The sequence below is a fragment of the Seriola lalandi genome, unplaced genomic scaffold, assembly GCF_002814215.2.
Source record: "Seriola lalandi dorsalis isolate HSWRI2012SDOR001 ecotype SW California unplaced genomic scaffold, Sedor1 jcf7180002054484, whole genome shotgun sequence".
NCBI classification, from domain to species: Eukaryota; Metazoa; Chordata; class Actinopteri; order Carangiformes; family Carangidae; genus Seriola; species Seriola lalandi.
In genome coordinates this window covers 306,173-330,388 of record NW_019525037.1, presented here as the reverse complement: position 1 = coordinate 330,388, position 24,216 = coordinate 306,173, and the positions used below count along the sequence as shown (strand labels likewise).

Below are 24,216 nucleotides of genomic sequence, written 5' to 3'. Positions count from 1 at the left end.
TTATTCATCATTTGAATCGGAGATTCATTTTTTTCAACCCAGCCCTAATCAGTATTCTATAGAACTACATTATGATAGAACTACATTACCACACCAAAATCTACATAATAAAATACATATTGTAGTAGTGCGTAGACATTAAGAAACAAATTTACATTATGATACTAAAGAACTACACTGTAATACCATTGAATACACTGTCATACAATTGAACTATGTTATAATATTACAAACTATATTATCATGAACTACATTTATATCAGGAATATTTTGTTACTATTAAGGAGCTAAACTATCAGAATGTAAAAGTTCATTATTATACCATATCATTACATCATGTTGCTATAAATCGACATTGTCGTCACGTGTTGTCATCATTACAGTCAACAATGTATAGAACCATCACTGAGCACAGACATGGGTTACAATCCCGACCACACACATGACCACTTGTTGTCATGAGGCTTAAGTTTTATACTTGACTTTGATATCAACTGAAACATCTCCATCACAAGTGACCAAACTTGTCATATCATAAAGTCCTATCACCACTCTTACCACTAATGCTGTACAGTACAAATACCTGCAGAACCTCAGTGTATCAGAGCAGCAGACACATTTGTAAATGTAAGATTCACACAGAACAATTCACAGCCAGAGGCTTGGGAAGAGAAAAGTAGTTATTTGTGTAAAAGGTGTCACTGTCTTATTAGTGTCTAATAAACAGTTTTCCACTCAGGTGATCTGTGTGGACGATTATTCTTTGACAACTTCACAACAACGCCCCGATTGAGGGGAAATAAATGCTTCCCCGGTAGAGATCGAATTATCGGCTCTCATCGCCGCCTCGCGCTCTTGCGAAGTCTTCAGATTCCCATGCACTCGCTCCAGCTCTCCCTCTCTGGTTCAGTCGCTCCTCTCTTCTTTTCGCACCCTCCTCTCTCATCAGAGGTGAAAATTTACCCGAAGGGAGTATCTCTTTTCTTCCCTCTCTCCTCTCTCTCTCGTCTTGACACCTTCCTCATCAGTTCTGCCAATTTTCCCCAAAGGTGTGCAGCGGCTCGCTGACTTGCTGCAGGAAACGATAACAAAGCCTAGAAGAAAATTTGAATCACCTGTTCGAACTGTTTGTTTTCAGACTTAGAACCTAACGAAAGCAGGATCTGCATATTACATTTATTGTTGCATGTTTGACATTGTGATTTGATCAGAATTTAAAATATCCGTAAAGGTAAACGCAGGGCTGAGAGCAAGGAAAAATGTCTGTGCCAGAAATGTGTCCGGGGGTTAGCTGTAGGCTACAAGCCAGCTGGATGACGGCTGCGGCGCATATCCTGACCTGTTACAGAAAGACACGAACACCAAATCTAATTGTTTCTAAATGTGAATCTTCACGTTAACTTGAAAGGTCCAAATGGAAGACAAATGCATCACCTGCTCGAGCATTCCTCAGTCGGAAACCATAGTCTGGTAATTGTATCCAAGTCCAAGCACGACTTTCGAAGCCATGAAGAACAGCGGCTCCAATACGCCTATCTTTAAAAACTTTCCAACGCTTGTTCCTCTGTTGGTCTCTAAACAGCGTATGTGGCGTAACAGACCTACTGTTGGCAAACCGCTGCCAAATTAGTCCAAAAGATTGCGATGATGATATGAAAACAAAACCAACAGCCTATTCATTGCAGTGCTTTTTCAAAGTAGCGCGGTCACGTGCCTTATTGAGCTGACACTTCACTGAGCAAGAAAAAAAACAACAATACACATATAATTATGTATTTTCAAATCAAACATGGCCCCGGCCCCATTCTGGAGAATTTTAAGCCATGTAAACGTTTGTTGTCCTAAATTACAAAAAAATAAAATTTTGACAATCAAAATTTCTCTGTTTTGTCACTTTCTCCTCAGCGGCTGATTTTAACAAGGGTAATCAGCCAGAAAGTTTTGGCTGATTATTTGCAGTTTGATTGACAGTTTGAGTCACGTGTGTCGTGTGATTTTTTTTTCTTTTGTTGAAAGGAACTGTCAAGGTGAGAAAGTGTCACTTTCACAGCCTTTGTCTCCTCTTGCTGTTCATCCTCTCACGCTGCCGTTGTTACATCTTTCCTTTAGCTTTCATTAATGTAATGAATGTGTTGGGGGGGGGGGGGGGCATCTCTGCTGGATGTCGGGACATACAGTATCTGCAGAAGATTGCCAGGGATGGATCAGAGGGAGAAGTGTTAAAGCGAGGACAGGAGGAATGATATGGATGAGAAATGATGTGTTTCTCTATCTGTAGGTATCCTGTGCATGTACTGTATGTACAGTGAATAACTGTGGTTTCTATTATGGTGCATTACTGGAATTACTTTACTATCATTTTGTAAACTTGGAATTATCCAAAATGTCATGTGGGTTTTTTTTTTTTGTAATTGAGTCTTGGTGCCAAAAAAAAAAAAATGAATAAATAAATAAAAGCTGCTCCAAAGATAAAAGTAGTAAATCTTAAAATAAGGAGGAAGTGTTTTATTTGCATCATTGCATTTTGGTGTGAGGTTGATTTTTGTGCTAAGCTGCATTATGATAAACAGAACCGCATGAAGAAATGTAAGCTGACAGTTGTAAAAAACAAAAAACAAAACTGTAAATCAATTGCCAGACATTTGTAGTGCTCAGAGGATGAATCCTACTAGCAGCACTATGACTTGTTGGTTCTTATTGAAATGTCTTGATAATTATCTGAGTAGGAGACAGATGATATCCATGGAGCCAAGATGATGAATCCTAATAACTGTGGGGATCTCTTGAGTTGATGTTTGACATTTGTGGTTCAAAGAACAATGTGTGAACAGCTATTGGACTGATAGATCACTATGAAACCCGCTGCACACATGCTGATAATGTGGCTGTGGACTATTGGTCGTGTTATAGCCTGTTATCTGCTATTGCTACTCAATACTAACAGTATTAAAGTTTTCCTTACCTATAATTGTAGTAATGGTGCCATGCAATTCCATTATTGCATATACACTTACTTGGCAGTTTATCAGGTACACCCAGCGAAACCTAATGCAACCGATACAGTCCTGCAATAAATCCTCCTTCATGAAGGTGATAGTTCTACTGTTCAGTGTTTGTTGAAACTGTGTAAAAGAGGTGTTGATTGAACTGTATGATCACTGTGGAGGCTGCAGTTTGCAGTGCTGTTGAGCTGTATTGCATTATTTGTTGTTTAGCCTAGCCTCATTGATTTGAATGGTGTGGGCAAAGTAATAGGAACACCTGTCAACATAACACAGCGCAACCACAGACTGCACTTTGTTGTATTAGACTGCATTAGTTCTAGCAAGCTGTACCTAATAAACTGAGGTAGATCTTTTAGCTGGGCATTCCTCAGTTTACTACTCTATAGGTTTATTTAACTATATATTATATAGGAAGAGGAGGATAAGTAATAAAGAAGAGGAGAATAAAGGTAGCTGAGAAAGCAGAAGGTATGGAAGAAGCAAAAGCTAGAAGAAGGTCAGAGGAGATAAAGGAGGAGAGGCAATGACCGAAGATGAGGACACAGGGACAGAAAAAAAGAAGAAAGAGGTTGAAGGTTGAAGATGAAAGAAGGATGAAAGAAGACCAAGAGTAAAATGAACTGACAAAAGGTATAGGAGCCAGAGGAAAGGCGGAATGGAAGAGGAACACTGAAAGAAAGATGGAGAAGAACAATGGAGACAAGAAAAAAAAATTCCTGCAGCACGGAGCAGACCTCAGTCCACCGACACCTCAACACCCCCCCCCCCCCCCCCCCCTCACTGACAGAACGAGCTCTGTGAACACACACCTCAGAATGAGTCTTAATTGACTGTGCAGACTTTTAATTACACCACTTTCTTCTCCACAGAAAGGTGAAGTGTGAAAAGAGACATACGTGTGTGTGTGTGTGTGTGTGTGTTTCAGTGTGTGTGAGTGACACTCATTGCCTGTTACCTGACTCATGGGTCCCTGTTTAGTTCAAGAAAAGGCTGAAATTTCACAACTTCATTAATTAAAGATCCTGATATTAATGACTGATGACTTCCATATAACTGTTCATGATTTCCCTCTTAAGGATAATTCTGGTTTATTCTAATTTGTGTCTTATTTTGGTAGCAGGCTTACTGTCCATGTACCTGCCTAGTTAATACCTGACAACTCGGATCAATACAAGAACCACTTGTAAGAACAGATTTGGTCTTTATTGGCAAATATAAGTGATTTTTCACTCTTCAGTAACATTTTTGTGAACGAAACCTCCCAAAAAATGGAGCGGAACAGGAAGACTTATATGGCATTTTTAGGTGATGTTAATAATGAAATTATGAGTTAGGATAAGAATAAGAAAATGAACTTGCACGGGGGCTGAATGTGTCATCACAGTGAGTGGAGCCAGACCAAGAGTTTCCAGATTAACCACTTTATTTTGAAGGTAAAACCACTTGAAATGCTGATAATAAATCCACGTTGTACAGTAAAATTGTGTGTGCACAAATACAGCAGTACACCAGGTTAAAGTTTATGCAAGAAGATGGTCTTTAAACTGACAGATAATTCTCATTTGATGTGGAGTATGAAGGTCAAGTGATAGAGGAGGCGGTCACTGTTGCCTTGCAAGCGTGTTGCACTGCTCGAAGGTAATCGCTGGAGAAGTGAATAATACAATTAAACTGCTGTATTCTTTATTCTTTCAGTTCTATTTAGGTTGGACAAAGTAATAAATGCAAAACTTTAAAATGTGGGAATGGGAGAAAGTGGCCCGCCTCTAAAGCGTAGCGTTATCCATGATGAATATTAATGCAAACATAATGTCCGGTTAATCAACTTAAAGGAACAATTTCTGTTTTACAGTTGTATTATTCTAGAGTTTTCCCCTCAGATTGTTCAGTGTGTGTGTGGTGGTCAGTGGTGTAAAAGACTTCCTCCAGCTCTGTTCAGGATGTTTGGCTGGGGAAATATCTGATAATGAAAACCACACAAAAAAGAAAAAAAACGTTCTTGATCCTCACCGAGTGAAATCTGTTCATTGTAACATTTTCTTTTTGTGAAAACCAGCCAGTTTGGTCCATGAGATCAGCCTCTAGCGGTAAGCTTGATGTAAACATGATGGCGTATGAGCCTGCCGGTCACATGACCCTCATTGGTCACGTGATCCTCTCACTACAAGTCGAGGCGTTTCCTCAAGCGTCTCTCAAACTGTGGTGGACGTTTGTAGCAGAGAATTTGTTTTTTCTGATTTTGTTTTTTTATACCGTTGGCCTTCATTTCCTCTTCCAGGTACAGTAAGCTAACCTGAGAGTTGTTTAAACCTGTCTGATTGTCTGACTGCTTGAGTTTCCTGACCTATCTGACTTCCCTTTTCAGTGATGTCACTGCATTCCCAGATCATATGCTACATTCACATCACATCGTTTAAACAGTAATTACAAGCAGCCGAGTGGGAATTCACTTGTAATGCAGAGTCAGAGATGACATGTCAACAAGCTGCAAATGCACCACCATCGAAATAAATGTCAGTTCAAATTGTTTCAGCTCATTTTACAGGAGCTAAATACTGTCTGTTTGTATCTGGTTTCACTTGATGAACTGTTACGAATAATTAACACGCCAAAAAAGTTGATTCGGGTTGTTTTTCTGGCATGTCTACAGAGTTAGCACTCATGCTCAACCACTAACGCGAGCTAACCTCCTGTTCTTCCCAGTCCTCTGACATTGCATGAATGGAGTATAATGGAGCATTAGCAAATAACGGTACAGTGTCATTAAGACTGAAGGAAGTGATGGACAAAACTATTAAAATAAGATCCATGATATAACAAAGTGGGAATGTGTGTGTGTGTGTGTGTGTGTGTGTGTGTGTGTGTGTGTCCTCAGGCTGAAGCAGGTTGAGGAAATCTGTATTCCATTAACTGGTTTAGCTTCAGACCCAGCCCTCATCTCACCCTGTTTGGTGCAATGATGCTCACAACCTGCCGCACAGCCACATCTGGTTGTTCAAAGGCCCCAATGTGTGTGTGTGTGTGTGTGTGTACGTGTGTGTGTGTGTGTGTGTGTGTGTGTGAAGGTATTTTCCCAGCAGCTGCCTGCAATCTCTGCAGTGCTTTGGTGTCTCTCTCACACACACCAACTCGTACAAACACACATTATTAAAACCATTAGTTGATGTGAAACAAGGCTTTTCTTCTGCCCCAGAGCAGTGTGTGTGTGTGTGTGTGTGTGTCTGTGTACAGTATGTGTGTGTTTATGTGTTTCTGTTCTGACCAGCAGAAAGAAATGCACATGTTAACCTGTAAAAGTAAAAGGTTAATGAGAAGCAGACAAAGTATCTTTGCTCTTGCTGCACATTTGGAGTAAAACAACTTGTTATTTAACGTAAGCTTTAAAAAGTAACGCTGAATCTAACTTTTTTAATATGTTAATTATATACAGTTGCTATTATAGCCATGCTAGCAGACTGTCAGTCCACCACGGTCCAGACCTTGAAATTTCCTCTAGCATCATCGTTAGGTTCAAATATCAATCTATTCAAAACTTTTTAAACGAATGACACTCCCGTCAGCCTCATCTTTTCTTCGTGCTTGGTGCTAATTTCAAAGTGTTAGCATGATAGCACACTAAACTAGGATGATGACAGCGGAGAGCATAATACCTGCTAAACATTAGCATGTTAGCATTTGGCTAAAAGTGGCACTGTGCCTAATTACAGCCGAATAGATCCACTTGCATGGGTGTATGAACCATCATGAACCTTAAGCCAAGAACACACTGGGTTTTCATTTTGGAGCTCCATGTTTCCGGGTTAGAGCGGACACGCTGCCTGTGTGACATGCATGTGAACACGTGTGCTTTTCTGAAGCGGGTCAGCGACGGCAGCCGCCACGCTCATGCAACGCAGGCAGTTTGTTCCCGGCGTTACCTGCCGAAAAAAATCTGTCATGTTGCCTTGTACCTTGGGGGGCGTGGCTTATTCACTCTGATCTGGGCCAACAAGGGTCCAACTAGCAAAATATATAAAAGGTGAAATTAACTCTGAGAGTTTGATTTCCCTGAAACCAGGGATTAGCAATTTATTGAGATGAGTCAGAATTTACTGAACTGTAGTTACATGCATACCTCCTGTCGAATTATAATAAAATAAATAAATACATTTAATAAAGTGTTACTGACAGTATCTGACTGCAGACTCAGGATTTACTGCTCAGCTTTGAGATATAAAGCTACACAATTTTGGAATAACACACTTTAAAAACATCTCTCTGCAGATGAATTGATAATTTAAGAAAAGAAGAAAGAGACTTACAATAAATTCATTGATGTTGTTTTGTCTGCAGTGACTGTGTTTCAGCTCCCTGATGTTTAGTTGATATGATGCTAATGATTCTCTCTGAGTTCAAACCTGAACATCTGTAGGGCTTACACACACGCACGCACACACACACACACACACACACACACACACACACACACACACTCTCTTGCTGTTTCTGCCTTTGTTTTTCTCTTTTCATTGTTCACTTTATTTACTAAATCTGGTTCGGGTTTGTGGTTCAACATCAGGACTGCTTCCTCTTTGAAGTTGTATTTCTTTCACTTGAGAAAATGTGTTTTATCATACATCATATATAGTTATTATAATATGAAATGATAGCACAATAGAAGCTTTAATCAATGACACAATTCCCCCAAATTAATTGACACGGACGACACAGAGTCTTGGGCAGTTTCTGCTAACTCTTCCTTTAAAGTCGTGTTGAGGAGAATGAGCAACACACACGAACATGTACGTACTATAAGATAAGGCAGAGCACCAAGAAAAGCAGCTGTAGAAAGTGACTGTCTTTTTGTTTTCAACGTACAGTGAAAATGTTTTGCTCGGTTTTCAGGTTTGGCCTCATCTTGTTCTTATCTTACAGACATTACAGTTTCCACCTGTGACATGAACTTTATTGGTTTTTCTACTGCTGAGACAACAGACGCTCTCTGTATAACTGTTACATAATGAATGAATGTTTTGTCTTTGTGTGTGTGTGTGTGTGTGTGTGTGTGTGCTGGTTTCATGCTGACTATAAGACAGAATGTTCTGGAAGAGGACAGACCAACTGTGGCTGATTCCACAGGTGTGTGTGTGTGTGTGTGTGTGTGTGTGTGTGTGTGTGTGTGTGTGTGCGTGTGTGTTTGTTTTGTCCTTCTGAGGACCAGTTACAGTTCTACACCTTGAGCGCGAGGACATGTTTTGCGCAGTAGTCACTGTCTTTTAGAGGATTAAAGGGCCAGTTCACCCAAATTACAAAACATAGTTCTCAGATTAGTTTGTGCTGCTAACAATATTGACAAGGCATATTCAAAAGATTAAAGAGAGACATGTCTTTCTAGAAACACTGTCCCTGTTACTTTGGAGAATCCACAGCACTCATCAGGATTACTTCTTTAATAGAAGTAGTTTCAGTTCTGTGATCTGAGTAAACTGACCTTTTGAAGGCACCATGCATTACATTACTTCTATTGTGTAATGTAATGTAATTCTGGTCTTGTATAAGCCAATCAGCCAAGTCATGGAGAGAAAGAGCTGACAGAAGGAAAAAAGGCCAAAGGGCAGGCTTGTTTAAAAATGATGTTAACTTTTTTGGGGATATGAGGGTGTTGTATATTCTGTTTTAGCTACACAATGAAGAAACTTCTTCTGCTTAGTACAAGAAACAAACACTTCTCAGGGCACGCCGGTGGCTCACGTGGTGGAGAGCATACAGCCTATAGGCTCAGTCCTTACCGCAGCGACCCGGGTTCAAATCCAACCCGAGCCATTTCCAGCATGTCACCCATCTCTCCCTCCCCAACTCTCTGTCACTCTCACTGTCCCTATCACATTAAAGACAAAAACAAAAACTTTAGATGTTCTGGTATCAGCTCTGATTCAGCAAAAGACGGGATTTAGGATTGATCTGCCGACAAACGGCAAGAAGGTTTTGGGTTCAAACCTGGTTTGAAGCAGGTTTAGGTTGATTGGTGACTCTAAATTGCCAATAGGTGTGAATGTGAGTGTGAATGGTTGTTTGTCTCTAAATGTCAGCCCTGTGATTGACTGGCGACCTGTCCAGGGTGAACCCTGCCCTCACCCAATGTCAGCTGAGATTGGCTCCAACCCCCTGTAACTCATAAAATGATAAGTGGTATGGATAATGAATGAATGAACGAACGAATGAATGAATGAATGAATGAATTAACGAATTTCCCCAAATGGATATAGATTTTAATTCTCATGTAAGTGGAGTAGAGTTAGAGTCCAGTTTAAATTAAGCCTGTAGTTTTTGGTCCACTTGGGGCAGTGGGATTAAACTGTGAACAAATCACTGACCTTTCATCAACTGGTTGCAAATGTTTTAGCAAATAGTTGCTTATGATAACACAGTCTTACATAATAAATAGTATACCAGCGTTCAAGAGACTGCAGTTCATTGAAACAGAGCAGAGCACAGTCACTACACTGCTCTTAATTCACATAAAATATGAGTGTAAACATTTTAAACTGAGCAACACTGATCATCATGAAGTCTAAACGTAATTAATGATAAAATTAAATTAAAATTATTTCAGTGTGGGAACTAACGGTCAGAAAAAAGGATCAACAGGAGATTATACCGCAATCTGCTCAATGAGAGCACACACACACACACACACACACACTCACACACACACACACTCACACACACACACACACACACTCACACACCTACACACATACACACTCACACATATTCTGATTAGAATTTGGAAGCTAAGCTTTCCAACAATAAATGACCTTTTGTTTAAATATCAACACACAGAAGGTGCTCAGGCTCACGGCTGCCAAAAATCTGAGTCCGTTCATTAAGATGTGTGTGTTCATTATAAGGGAGATGAGCTAAAAATAAATAATTCCCCTGGTGGTCCAACAGTGGAAGGTGCAAACTAAACCCAGCAGATTTAAGATTTAGCACAGCGTGACACTTTAAGAAAAAAAAATCTAATAGAAAAGCAGAAGAGAGGAGAATGAGCTTTCAACCAGAGCCTCCAGTTTGGGCTCCCCGGCTCTCTGCTCCCTCACAGGTCAGCACTGTGAAGGCAAAGTTCACAGGAGCTGAACTCAAATCAAAGATTCAAGCCCTGCAAGCAAGTCCGCTGCTGTTCCACTGAAATGCATTAATGTCGCCACATTTTAAATGCTGGTGTGACCAGGCCTGACGTTTAAAACTGTGACTCACACATTCACAGTACATCACTGCTGACAGCTGTGTTTTGGTTTTCACAGGATGTAGTGAACATCATCAGAAAGGTTGGAGTTCAAAGCACTGAGTACACTCAAAAGGGGTGCACCGTGTGTGTGTGTGTGTGTGTGTGTGTTTGTTGTGGCTCTAACAAACACACGTCTTGTATCCACTGAAAAAGCTGAGCACAAGCTTTGCGACTGAAGTGGTTCTGTTATTTTTATATAGCATCTGAGCACACCGCAGCCCTTACACACAGACACACACACACCACAAAGAGCAGACCTCAGCGGCAGCCATGGCCGGGCTGCATGTGTTGGCAAAATGGAACAACCTCTCTTCAAGTACCTCTGTATGTGTGTGTGTGTGTGTGTGTGTGTGTGTGTGTGTGTGTGTGTGTGTGTGTGTTTGTGCGTGTGTGTGTGTGCGATGACTTGACTTTGGTAGAAACCAACAAATTCATGGTTACGGCTTCGCCCCTTCTTCCTCTCTCTCTCCCCTCTCTCCCTTCTTCTTCTTCTCTATTTTTACTTTTCCTGCCTTTTCTCTCTCTCTAGCTGTAGGTCATTCTCTACCTCGCTCTCTCCCCTCACTCTCCCTTTCCCAGAATATCTCTCAACTTTTCCCTCTCCCTCTCTCTCTCTCTCGTTTCTGTTTGCTGACTCTGCACCTCTGCCTTCCTTTTAAACCTCTCAACACGCTCTCTCACACACACACACACACACACACACACACACACACACACACACACACACATACAGCACTGCACTTAAGCACAATAGTTATATTCAAATGTGCTCCCACATGGCTGCTGTGAGTCCATGTCCAGTCAGCAGAAGTTGGAGTCGAACACGGCAACCTACATCTGAAGTTAATAAATCAAAAACAAGGTAAAAATAATCAACAGTTTTTTTGTTAAAGATCATTTGGGGGATTTCTTCTGAGCACTGAGAGACAGACAGGGTATATAATGAGACTAAGATCAGCTGCATCTTTCAATTAAAATAATTATAATATTATAGTTGATAGGAAAAATACATCATCTACATCAGTGATGATGGTGAAAAAGATGAGGATTATGATAAAGGGACTGATGAAATAAAGAAAATAACGTACACTGGAGACTGTTGATAATGAATATTTCGGTGATGGTGATGAAGGTGGGAAAGACAAAAGAGACACTGATGATGAAGGTGTGATCATTATGGTGAAAATGAGAGTAACGATGAAGATGACTAATGGCGATTGGCTCAATATTAACCACAATGATAATGATAATGAATATAGTGATGATGAGAACGATGAAGGATAAATAGTGATGATACTAGTGACCATGATGATGGTGTGATAACAATGAGAAGGGCAGTGTGATGATACTGATGATGATGATGATGATGATGATGAAGCTGTTGAGAACTATGATGGTGATGTAAGTGATGATGATATTAGCAGATTAGAATGATTGACAAGGTGAGGTGGGGATGATGATGATGATGGTGGTGAAGATGATTATGATGATGATGGTGAAGATGATGATGATGATTATGATGATGATGATAATGATGATAAAGATGGTGAAGATAATGATGATGATGGTGAGAATGATGAAAATGATGATGATGGTGGTGAAGATGATGATGATGATGATGGTGATGATGATGATTATGATGATGATGGTGAAGATGATGATGATGATTATGATGATGATGGTGAAGATAATGATGATGATAAAGATGATGATGATGATGATGGTGATGATGATGATGGTGAAAATAATGATGATGATGATGATGATGATTATGATGATGATGATAATGATGATAAAGATGGTGAAGATAATGATGATGATGGTGAGAATGATGAAAATGATGATGATGGTGGTGAAGATGATGATGATAATGATGATGGTGAAGATGATGATGATGATGATCGTGAATATGATGATGATTATGATGATGATGATAATGATGGTAAAGATAATGATGATGATGGTGAGAATGATGATGGTGACGATAATGATGTTAATGATGATGGTGATGATTATGATGATGAACCTGTGCGAGTGATGATGAAACTAACGATGATGAAGACTGAATTTAAAGATGACATGAGAATATTTACATTATTCATGATTCTTGTGATTATAGTGATGACGAGATTAACGAAGATTAGGTTGATGATGAAGCCAGTGAGGATGAAGATGATTAGAACAGATTAGATTGGGATGATAATAATGCAACTGAATGACTATGATGATGACAATATTTACGTTAGGATCATAGTAAAGATGACGAGGTTAACAATGATTAGGCTGGTGATGATGATGAAGCTGGTGAGGATGAAGATGATGATGATGGTGATGAAACTGATTAGTAATCATTAGTAGTCATTACAGTGATGCCTGCCTGATATGACTGCCTACATGTGGATATCTAAAGACTGTGCTGGGGTTTTTTAAACACTGTTAGACTAAATAAAATAATAATAAATATATACAAAAAGATGACTGGCTGTTAAAATGTCAAGTTAAGTGTGTCCACCCATGATCCTTAGCATCCTACCTGACCACTCACTGTCACTTTAATTACTGACCGTGGCTGAAGAGAATCTGTCACATTGCTAATGAGGACGATGGAAGTGATGATAATTTGTTAGATTAAGCACAACAATGACTTTGGAGAGAACAAAGTTATTACTAAGTTGAATGTTTGCAGCATCCGGTTCTCTTGCAGCTGCTGGAGATGATCAGCTGCCTCGCTGGTGAGTGTGTTTACACCAAGTCTGTGTCCTGAGTGTCTCTGTTTTTGCAGGAGAAGCTTGTGTCTCCTAAGTGTAAAATTTACTTTTAAATGGATGTAAATGCCTGTATTTACTGGCAATTGACTTAAAATGAATTTTTAATCATGCACTTTATTTGTTTCTGCTTTTTCTTCACGTACACACTGCAAGAGAGGTAGAAAAGAGGGAGGGAGAGAAATCGTTAAACCTCCATTAAGTCTCTTCCTGCTCTCTGTGATCACCTACACTGTGTTTTAATTCACACAAATTCACGTAAATGTGACATACAGTATTTCTGTTTGTAGGTATGAAATCTGACCACAGCTAATAAATACTACGTTGACCAACAGCTGCGGATCGAGTCAGTATTTTTACTGTCGCCACATCAACAAAAGCCCAAGTTAATGGCAGCAGGTGCGAGGTGAGACTGGCTATACTGACATCTAAAATGAGTCACAGTGAAGGTTTGAAGCAACACAAGGTTACCACAACCAGGCGAGCTGCAAACGTACACAGTGTTGACTGTGCATGAAAAAGTGGCGGCAGAACGACTTTAAACGGTGATAAATATGGTGGGTGAAGAAGGGGACGCGCCCTTCCCCAAACTTTTTGAGTTCACATTGAGACCTTGACGGATCTTTAATCTGTATGCCAACTTTTCCACCTGAGCCAAGTGTAAGAGCTTTTCTTTTTGCTGATGTACAGACATTTCTTCAACTTTCTAGCAGATGTTTATAAGGGCAAATTCAACATGTACATGAACATCAATGTTTAGAGTTGCAGCGAGAGAACAACTTTTACTTTATAAACAGAAGGAAGTGGCCTGAACTTGACCCCAGCTGCCTCCTTCAAACCACCCCTCCCCTTCTCTTTCTCTCCCACTTTTCCTCCTCACACACTCTCTCACTCTCCCCCCTTACACACACTCATGCTCACTCTCTCTCTCTCACACACACACACACATACATTACATACATACTAGAGACACCTGTGTAAACCACTGCTACCATCTGCTTGGCACCCGCCTCCTTATCCCAAAAAAACAGCTAGGCCAGGGATAACACACACACACACCCACACACACACACCGCCTTCTGGAAACATCCACCCTCACACTCTCACACACAGACTCACACAGACCAAGAATTCTGCAGGAGAGAAGCTTAAACTCGTGAGATGTGACACCTGCTGAGTTTCTCTAAATGAAAAGAGCCTCAGTTACTCTTCAGGTCTTTAACTGTTAATAATCATCACTTTTACCTGAGCGAGCAGGTGAGGCCCAGCCACACTTTTATATATATATATATATATATATATATATATTTGTACTGTATAAAAGTTCTGTGTACCATCACCCATTATTTTAAGAGAATGGCTAAAATACACAGCACATCTGCTTTCACTGATTTTAACTTTCTGACCTATCAGGGAAAATCCCTACACACACACACACACACACGCTGATGTGCCAGCCAAGTGTCGTGGGAGTTACATCAATACCAGGCAATTCTACAGCTCACCATTTACGTCTAGTGCCAGCGATCAGTTCCAGTGCAGGAAGTAGTGAGCCCTATAATGTATGAAACGAAGTGGCGGTTGTGCTGGTGGATTCATGTAGCTTGCTAGACTTTCATGCATTTTCCTTTACGTCCAATCGGTGACCTTCCTGATTACTGTACTGTAACTCCAGTCTTTCCCTAACATGAACTCATGTTTTAGTTATTTCTTATCGGTCGTCTGTGTCAGCAGGTTATTATGACCCATAGTTACGTTTTGTTGCTAGGCGACATCTAGTGGTCATGGTAATTTTGACAGAAGCAAAGTGAAAAGTTGCGACGTAGTATGAAGGGAGACAAAGTCATCGTCAGGAGGAGGTTGTGGTGGATGGATGAATATGACACAGGAGAGCAGCGTTTGATTCCCATGTGAAAGTAGCTGTTCATGTTGTTTCTATTATCCATGACCGTTTGACAGAGTTGACCACATTGTTATTATTGTAACAATGACGACAAAGATTGTCTGCATTTTGATCCAAATGATCTTTTCCTAAACTTAACCAAGCCATGATTGTTATTTTAGTTACCATGGCAACGAAGGTAGGTACACCTTCCGCCATAAGGGTGCTATATCAGGAGACACTCCTCCTATCAGAGGATTGGAAAAATAAAACCTATATGGTTGTTCAGGTTGGAGGACTGGTTGGAATATTTCTCCACCATGTTTTATATAGTGTGTATTTGCTATAATTATAATTTTTCAACTCAGTCAGGGGAAATGGTTGCAAAGTTCATAGCAGCCCAAACTGAGAACTGATTTAAACCGAACCAAAACAGGTTAGATGTAAGAGGATTAGGACCACTAGTGAAAAAACATTTTTTCATAATTCTGACTTTAATCTCAGAAACCTGAGGAAAAAGATGAATTCTGATCCTCTTCCGTACAAAACAACGGCAGCCTGCAGTTTGATGAGTTTGATTACTGGGCCTTGTGTCTTTTGATTGGTATGAGTGATGCCACTTTAATATGTTTCCTGCTGAAAGAAAAGCTGAAATTTCAGTTTCAAAAATAACAATTCTGTAGAAAAAAGTGACAGCAGCCTCTTCCTCTGTGGTGGATGGTTTGAGTGTTTTTAGAAAGAGGGCGCTCAATGAGTTCAGCTGGAGGAGGAGGAGGATGGAGGAATGTTCCAGAACCCTGATACTGGGGACAGATTATGCACACACACACACACAGACACACACACATGCACGCACGCACACACACAGACCACAAAAACACACAAAACAAATTTAAACCAACACTCATCCACTCTTTCGCTGTTCCTCCCTCTCTCTCTCTCTCTCTCCCTCTCTCTCTCTCTCTCTCTCTCACTCTCTCTCTCTCTCTCTCTCACTCTCTCTCTCCAATCTCCAAAAGCACTCAGTTTTACACACTCATATTCTTACACAGACACACACACACACACACACACACACACACACACACACACACACACACACAGTGATCCGGGTGGAATCAAAGGGTATTAGCTGTGCGGTGTTCAGTTCCCCCGGTCCTTTCCCAGCATTCTCCACAGCTGTACGATTACACAGGTGTTTGGCAAAAACACACTGTTAGAGACCGCAGAGGGGCTGAGTATGTGCGCGTGTGTGTGCATGTGTGTATGTGTGTGTGTTTGCGAGAGAGAGAGAGAGAGAGAGACAGAAAAAAATGAATATGCATGTGTGGTTGCATGCATTTAATGTGTGTCTGCTTTCACTGCTTCCCTGCAGGAATGTGTGTTTGTGAGTGTGTATGTGTGTGTGTTTATACCATTAATTCCTCTCAGTGACTCAGCCAAGCTATTTCCTTGACCACCACCATCATCACATTTTATATTCACTTTTAAAGTCACTCTTATTTCTTTCTTCCTCTCTGTCTCTCCATCTTCATTCATGTCTGCAGTTTTCTCTCCGTCTTCTCTGTTAACTTCTGTCAGTGTCCAGTCTTACTGAGGAGTTGAGGACTTTGAATATGGCTGCCAGGGGGTGAACTGTGTTACTTGCCAGTCAGATTTTTTAAATCAACTTAATACGTCACGCAGGTGATCCAATATCTAATACATTAGCTATTTGCTCCTCACAGAGTTGCAGAACACCACTCTTTTTCTAAGACTTTATTTTGAAGGGTGTCATCATGGTTTAGTCATCTAACATGCATACCATGTAACCTCAATGCCCTATGTGCAAATGTACTACTGAGTTAAGTAGTTAAATTGCCCAAAAAATAATCTTCAAACTGAATTTTCTCTGAGCTGTGCGTTCTCTCCAAAAATCAAAACACACCTGAGGCATCGTGGAAAGGTTTTATTAAACCTGATGGCACTGATGATAAAGTGAGGGCATCACCAAAGTCTTTAGTATTCATCTTCAGGGCACCATGAATGTCAGAATCAAATTTAGTTTTGGAGATAATTCACAAAAACTACACGTCAACCTTGATGTGCTGCTAGAGAAAAAGTCAGGGGATCATCAAAGTCATGAGGATTCATCCTCTGGGACCATGACTGTCGGTAGGAAATTTTAAAATGATCAATACAAAAGTTGTCAAGATATTTCAATCTGAACCAAGGTGGTGAACCAAGTGATTGACAAACAGACGGACTGACAGATCGACACATCATTCATCAACCCATGCCATAAGCAAGGCTAAAAACTAGCTTAGAGTCTGGGGTTTCTTATTAGTGGCTGAAACCGTACTACATTTGACTCCTTAAGTAGAAGTAGTGCTGCTTCACTAAGAGCTTACTTTCATTAAAATGTACTCTGTGAACTTGTCATCAAAGTTCCTCTCCAGACATGTTTTAAACTATGTAAAAATTCTCTGCTATGATTAACATTTTTTTTACCTTGGATTTTCCACATAAAAAGTGAAACGAAAAGGACAACTCGGGTTGGAAGCACATTAACACTCACTTCCTCAACACTGGCCTCAACGGACATGGCCGTCGTTGCCCCTTCCTCCCTTTTTGCCCATGCTACTGTCAAAATCACGAGGTTGCTTGAAAAGCAGCACTGTAGTCCTTGCTCTCTACTCTGGTTGCCATCGTCTCTCTCTCTCTCTCTCTCTCTCTCTCTCTCTCTCTCTCTCTCGCTACACACACGACATACACACTGAGATATTCCTGAAAGGAGCTGCTCTACTCCTGTAACAATATTCTGCCTCAAACTTCTCAAACTTACAGCAGATCTCACACAGAGATGATAAATGAGTGTAATCTGCTTGTTAACTTGCTACTGCTGCCTCTCATTGAATGAGCAAGTGTAGTTTCCACACTTGTCTGCGCATGTGTATAATGCTGCAATATCATAACTGATCTCCGAACGGTACAAGCTAAGTCAGACAGCTTGACAAGCTCTAGTCCTTGTCAACAGGACACGGTCACAACCATGAAAATGACAGAAATTATAGATACAAAACTTAACTTTTAATAACTTTACCTTGTGAAAGGATTTATGTGAGTTTGACACTTGAAGATTGTTCTTACATTCATCTGCTGAAAAGTTCTCTAAAATTAGATATAATTACATATTTACAGATTCTTATCATATCATATCATATTTATAGGTACATTGATACATAATAACATGATGCGTCTTAGTTGATAAATGACAGACTGCATCTTAAAACATGATTCTTTTATATTAAAAAGTGAATAATTCATTATTTTTCATTCTTGTTATATATATATTTTTTCTTATCAGAAAGTCAAGTTATTTATTTGTAGGCATCAAATCCCTGTATAGTCTATGTGCCCTAAAAATATTTGTGACACTGAAGGCCAAATGGCCTTGCCCCTAAAATGATGAAATTCCTGTCCTGTTGAAACGTATGAAACCCTGGCTGGTTTTTATGAGACTGTCATTGGTTCACTGCAGTTTAAGGTGGAAACACTCAGTCGTGGTGTTGATCATTATTTCACTCATCACATGTCTTGTATAATATAGAAACATCATATGGATGTTAACAAGGTAAAACACATGATTTTCATCAGAGGAGCAAATTTTAACATCTGACACCAAGATGCAGTGTGTGTATTATTATACAAGATGGTATGACACCATACGTTTATTCACTTTTTTGCCATGTTATATGAGAAGGTTGATACCACTTACATGTCAGTACACCAAATATGAACCTAGAGCTAGCATAGAGGAAGCATAGGGACTTTATAGCATAGAGAAAAATTCATCCAAGTTATAAGGATTAACTCACCTGTTATAAAGCAAGAGTTATGCTAATAATTTAAAGTATTTAAGTACAGTTCCTCATTTATGCCAAAAAATAGAGGTATCCTTTGTGCACTATTTTATGTGTAAATATGTCTTCCCATTTTCTATCTGATATTTTCTATAGTATCTAGTTATCCCACTAACTGAATCACACCAGGAAATACACTGTGTCCCCCATGCTTCCTCCTTCCTTGCTCGTTATGTAATAACTTCTATCCACCAAGGATGATTTTTGCAGCTCAGTTTTGGCCCATACATGACGGATGCACGGTGTTCTGTGTCAGACCATAGCTGTGTGTTCCTGCTCCGTTTCAAGGTTAAAACACTCAGACTAAACCAGGATATGTTGTTTGCATGTTATGTAACTCTTTTCCCTGAGTTCACATTGATAATCAAAGAGAAGCAAGGAGAGGTTGACAGGTATGGCTTTTTTGGTCAAATCTGAACTGTCACCTAAGGTCATACAGTCCTGTGAACTAATCAACAAGTCATCCAACTTAATCTTACACCATTAGTCGCTTGTGCGTACCCTTGGATACGACAACATGCCATAGCAAACATCCCTAATGTTTGGCCACCAGAGGTCGCCCAAGAATAAACGTAACTATGGATACTGTCTGTGCGGCAGGCTATTATGACCCATAATATTGTTTTGTTGCTATGCGACCTCTAGTGGCCGTAGTAATTATGACAGGAGCAAAGGGAAAAGTGCGGAGACGTAGTATAAAGAGAGACTAAGTCCCCGTCAGGAGGAGGTTGTGGTGGATGGATGAATATGACGCAGGAGAGCGCTGTTCCATTCCCATATGAAACTAGCTAATCATGTTGTTTCTATTTTCCATGACTGTTACAAAGTGACAAAGTTAACCACGTTGCTATTATTGTAACCATGACAACAAAGATCATCTAATGTTGAGGAGGAACTTATTGTCACCAAAATCACGATCTTTTCCTAAACTTTACCAAGCCATGACCATTATTACAGTAACCATGGTGACAAAGATAGGTACACCGTTGTCGGTACAGTCTACGTGTTTATTATTTTAACCATGGTCAACCAAGGTCCGGTACACCTGCCGCCATAGGGGCACTGTTTGAGGAGACACTCCTATGGGTCGCATCAGAGGGTTGAAAAACACGACCTGTGTGGACGTTCAGGTTGGAGGAGTTTTAACTATGGGTCATGATAAGCTGCTTGCACATGATGACCTATGGGCTTGTTTTTTTACAGGAGGACAGTCTCAAACTCATAGCAGAATGAAAGCGATTAAAAAGAGAGTAGATGACGGGTCAGGAGAGGTTTGGTGTTTTCTTGATCTCTGCCACAAGTAAACAGATGACGTAAATGTGGTGACAATCTTCTTTAAGATCCAGCCTGAACAACAGCTTAACAGATTACCTTTGTCCTCTGTCTTTCCCTCTTTTTCTGTCTGTCTTTACCGAAATAATTAAATTGTTTGTTTTTTTTTTTGTTACATGGGGGCAATGGAACAAAGTGTAAACACAAAATTTGCATATTATTATCACCTTAAGAAGCTGTAATGGCTAACGTGTTAGCAAACAATTTCTTATTTACACATCCTACAAACAGAGAGCAATATTATCTTCCCATTGGATTTGTGTTTGTGGGGAAACAAATCAGTTAGCTAACTGTTTCACCTTCTTCACCAGCTAGTCGCTAATGCAGCAGTGTACAGGAACTGTACAGTGGGTTTATCAGAGCTTGTTTGCTGAAAACAGCTGCTGCTGCTGCTGCTGCTGGAAATACAGTTAATGAGAGTACTGAGAGTAGTATAAAGCAACTGTGCTGTAAAACCAAAACTATGCGCTAAGGGAGGCTAAAACGCTCCGTAGATGAGGAGGTGATCATTTTCTGTGGGTTTGTCACTACAAGCAACACCTCTCACATTAAACATAAACATTTGATCTATTGTTGATATAAAAATATTGATTAAAGCAGCTTCATCAACCCCAGTTTTAGATACGTGTGTCGTGGTTTCTTTATCATGAAGAAACTTTCTCTGAACTTAAACTTAAAGTGGTGAGAGTCGCCTAAACTTGAAAACTGTCCTCATAAATGACTTAGTAATTTACTTTTTAGAAGCGGTGTTCTCTCTGTGGTTTAGCATGTTGCACATTCACTCTAAATGACAAACTTTTACATGCTGATGTTTTGGATGGATTTCCTCCTTTGCAGACAGCCAGTGGCCTCAGTTTGTTGCTCTGATTAACTGTCTGCAGTATCAACTTTAACTCTATATTAGTTTTCTGGGTTTGACACCCTGACAACATAAGTGTTGTTTTTTTTTTCTTTTCTTTATGACTCATAGTGACGATATCGACAATATAACACTCAATCCATGTTTACTTTCATTTATTCCAAAAAGGCTCAGGCCAGGCAGGTTAGCAAAAGTTAGCTGTTTGACCTCCATTGAGGAGAGTTTGACACAGGCTATGTGATCAGCTCATAATGGAGGACTCATCTTGGTTTATATTGCACTTATGTGGTCTAAATTCTCTTGTAAATTTTCATTCAAACCAGTTGACAAATTGACAGGGATTCTGGGACAGTCTGGCAGTTTGGGCTTCCAAAACGAGGGGCGTCACTTTCCTGCTTTGCGTGCTTGGTGATCACTCTCGGGGCTGGCCATGTGAGCAGTGTCTGTCAGTGTGTCAGTGTGTAAACATCAGGCCTGCCAGGTGTGTGAAAAAGTGGATTAGGAGTTGTAGTGTGTTTACTGTCCACTTCATGTCTGATAAGATTGCCCCATCGACACTTTTAACAGCGAAACATTTGTTTAAATCCAGCTCAGATCAGGACCGGTGTTCACAGATTAAAGCATTACATATTTAGTTACAAGTGGATCCGTGCGCTCTCCTTTTTTTTTCTTCCATATAAGCTGTTACATGGCTTTTAGTTTGTTTGAGAGGGAAGGGCTGTGAAGGGGCCAACAGGCAGGACCACTTTATACAGCAACAAATAAGCCTTTATGTCGTGTCTGCACCTGTGTGTTTTTTGCTGGCTTTTTCTCCATGAGAAAAACCTGCACATGCAGGCTGTAATTTGCAGAAATAGGCCAGTCATTTCATACCTGCAGGCTGCAAACACACCACACACACACACACACACACACACACACACACACACACACACACACACACACACAAATCTCAAAGTATTGCAAAGTATTTCCAGAGAGGAGACTTTTGGTGCTGTTGTGGTGTAAGTGGTGACCCATAGGAAGTTTCCAAGCAGGTCAAGTGCTGCACTTGTTGCACTTTATGGTTTCATCAATAAAAAGGCGATAGAAGAAGTGACTACATAAAATACATTAGAAAAGATGCATAAACAGACATATGCATTGACATAATTATTTGAAAAACTAACCACTTAATGAATCAAAAAAATAATAAAATAAATACAGATATGAAGAAAATATAAATTACTATATAAATTTAACACATGAATAATTAATAATATTTCAAAAATATTTTCAAAAAGTTTTATTTTGTCTGTGTTCCAGCACCATTACACTTCCCAAACTCCGGAAGAAACGAAAAATCACCTTTCCCTTCCCCAATTAGCCCAATTAACCCAATCCAAATCAAACCAGCCAATCACCGCACCAATCAGCCAATCAATCACACCAACAAACCAATTTTTCCTTAAAATTTATTTATTTTTCTTGCAGATTTTGCGCTCTCTCCTGCAGCAGCAGCAGCAGCAGCAGCAGCAGCACGGTGCTCGGCGCGGTGGTGTTGGACGACAATGTAAGCTAGGTGGCCGCACGAACACATTTATTTCACCGAGGCTGTGCCAGACGCACATGGGATCCGTCCTGCGTACCCGGGGATCTTCAGCACCCGCAGCCGAGCGGAGGGCACCCTTAGCCCGGTCAGGAGCAAGCGCTCACCCTGCCTCGTCTCTTCCTCTGACACAACTCACACACACAAACACACACACACACACACACAAACACACACACAAACACACACACACACACACACACACAGAACAACCAGCACACATTTCTGAGGTGATCTTTTTTTCCTCCGCGGAGACACAGCGTGTTATTTATTTATATCGTGTGTGAGCCTGACAGTCAGCCGCGGCGGACAAACTGCGTCTTAACGCGGAGAGGTCGGACTTCTTTGACTGGGGGAAAACACACCAAAACACACGCGAAGAGACTCCCGTCCTGTCGCCCCCCTTCTTTTATTTCCTGTCAGTTTTTTCTTGCGATTTATTTCCTGCTGCCAAAACCAGGAACCCGGGACTGAGCCGCTGCTCCGAGGATGAAAGAAAACTAGATTTGTGATCGAGGCTTTGAGGTTGTTTTACTGGATTTATTTCGCTGTGGAGGAAAAGAGATCCGGGAGCGGAGCGGTGCGCAAAAAAAAAAAGCCGAGGTCTTCCTCCTCTCTTCTCTCCTCTCTCCCTCCCTCTGTCTCTCAATCTATCAATCTGTCTACCTATCCTCTTCTATCCATCTATCTCTCCATTTGTTTCCATGTTTTTAGGTCCGTGCGATTTTGCTAAAATGCATCATCAACAGCGGATGGCAGCTTTGGGAACAGACAAGGAACTGAGTGACTTACTGGATTTCAGCGCGGTAAGCGAATTCACCTTCTTCTTCTTCTTCTTCTTCTTGTTAATATGGATATAATGACTATAGTATCATGACAGTACAAGCCGAGAGGAGAATAAACGCGTCCTGTTGGCTACATACAGAGACCACTGTTTACATTTTTAATGTATGAGTTGCACGGCACATAACCTGCATATTTTAGCCACTCAGTTTTTCAACTATTTGCACAGAAGTTGTGTGTTTATGTAGAGTAAACTTGCAGAAAAAAAAAGTCAGTGCATATTGTTGGTTTTGTAATTTAATTTTTTTGTTTGTGTGTGTGTGTGTGTGTGCAGAGAATTGTGATGCTGCATTAGTAATTTTGTTGTCTTATAGATGCGAAACAGCGATTTGAAAATGTTCCCAACATCCATGGTAGTATATCTCATTTTAAGTCCTTTTTTCCTTTTTATGTGAAGCCTGATTTTTTTTTTTGTCCATGATAGGATTTACAAAATGTTTCTTTTTTTTTTGTCTGTGTGAGTGTTCAGGATAGGCTGCTCCATGCACTCTGCACCGTGTTGTACAAGAACATTTCAGATGCAAAAGGCTCGGTGTTGAATCATGAACCTGCATGACAGACAGTCAGACAGTCAGACAGTCAGACAGACAGACAGACAGACAGACAGACAGACAGACAGACAGACAGACAGACAGACAGACAGACAGATAGACAGGCGGTCGAAAAGACAGAATTGTGTCACACTTTTCTCTGCGCAGTTTAAACGTTCCTGCAGCAGGATGGTAAAATGCCCAAACTAAAGTTCGTGTTTTTTTTTTGTTTTTTTTTTA

At 40.4% G+C, this 24,216-nt stretch overlaps 1 protein-coding gene across 6 annotated transcripts in view; it reads left to right on the top strand.

The window, feature by feature from the left end:
* Positions 1 to 22,620: 22,620 nt before the first annotated feature.
* Positions 22,621 to 24,216, top strand: part of tcf4 (transcription factor 4) — a 231,647-nt gene continuing 230,051 nt past the window's right edge. For 2 of the 6 annotated variants that reach the window (XM_087175702.1, XM_087175704.1), the window contains exons 1-2: positions 22,621 to 23,409; positions 23,761 to 23,799. In XM_087175702.1, the coding sequence (XP_087031828.1) occupies positions 23,308 to 23,409; positions 23,761 to 23,799 (141 nt within the window). In that variant the 5' untranslated portion in view covers positions 22,621 to 23,307. The remainder of the gene's footprint in view (positions 23,410 to 23,760; positions 23,800 to 24,216) is intronic. The other 4 variants (XM_023412609.2, XM_023412611.2, XM_087175703.1 and 1 more) reach the window with 3 other exon arrangements.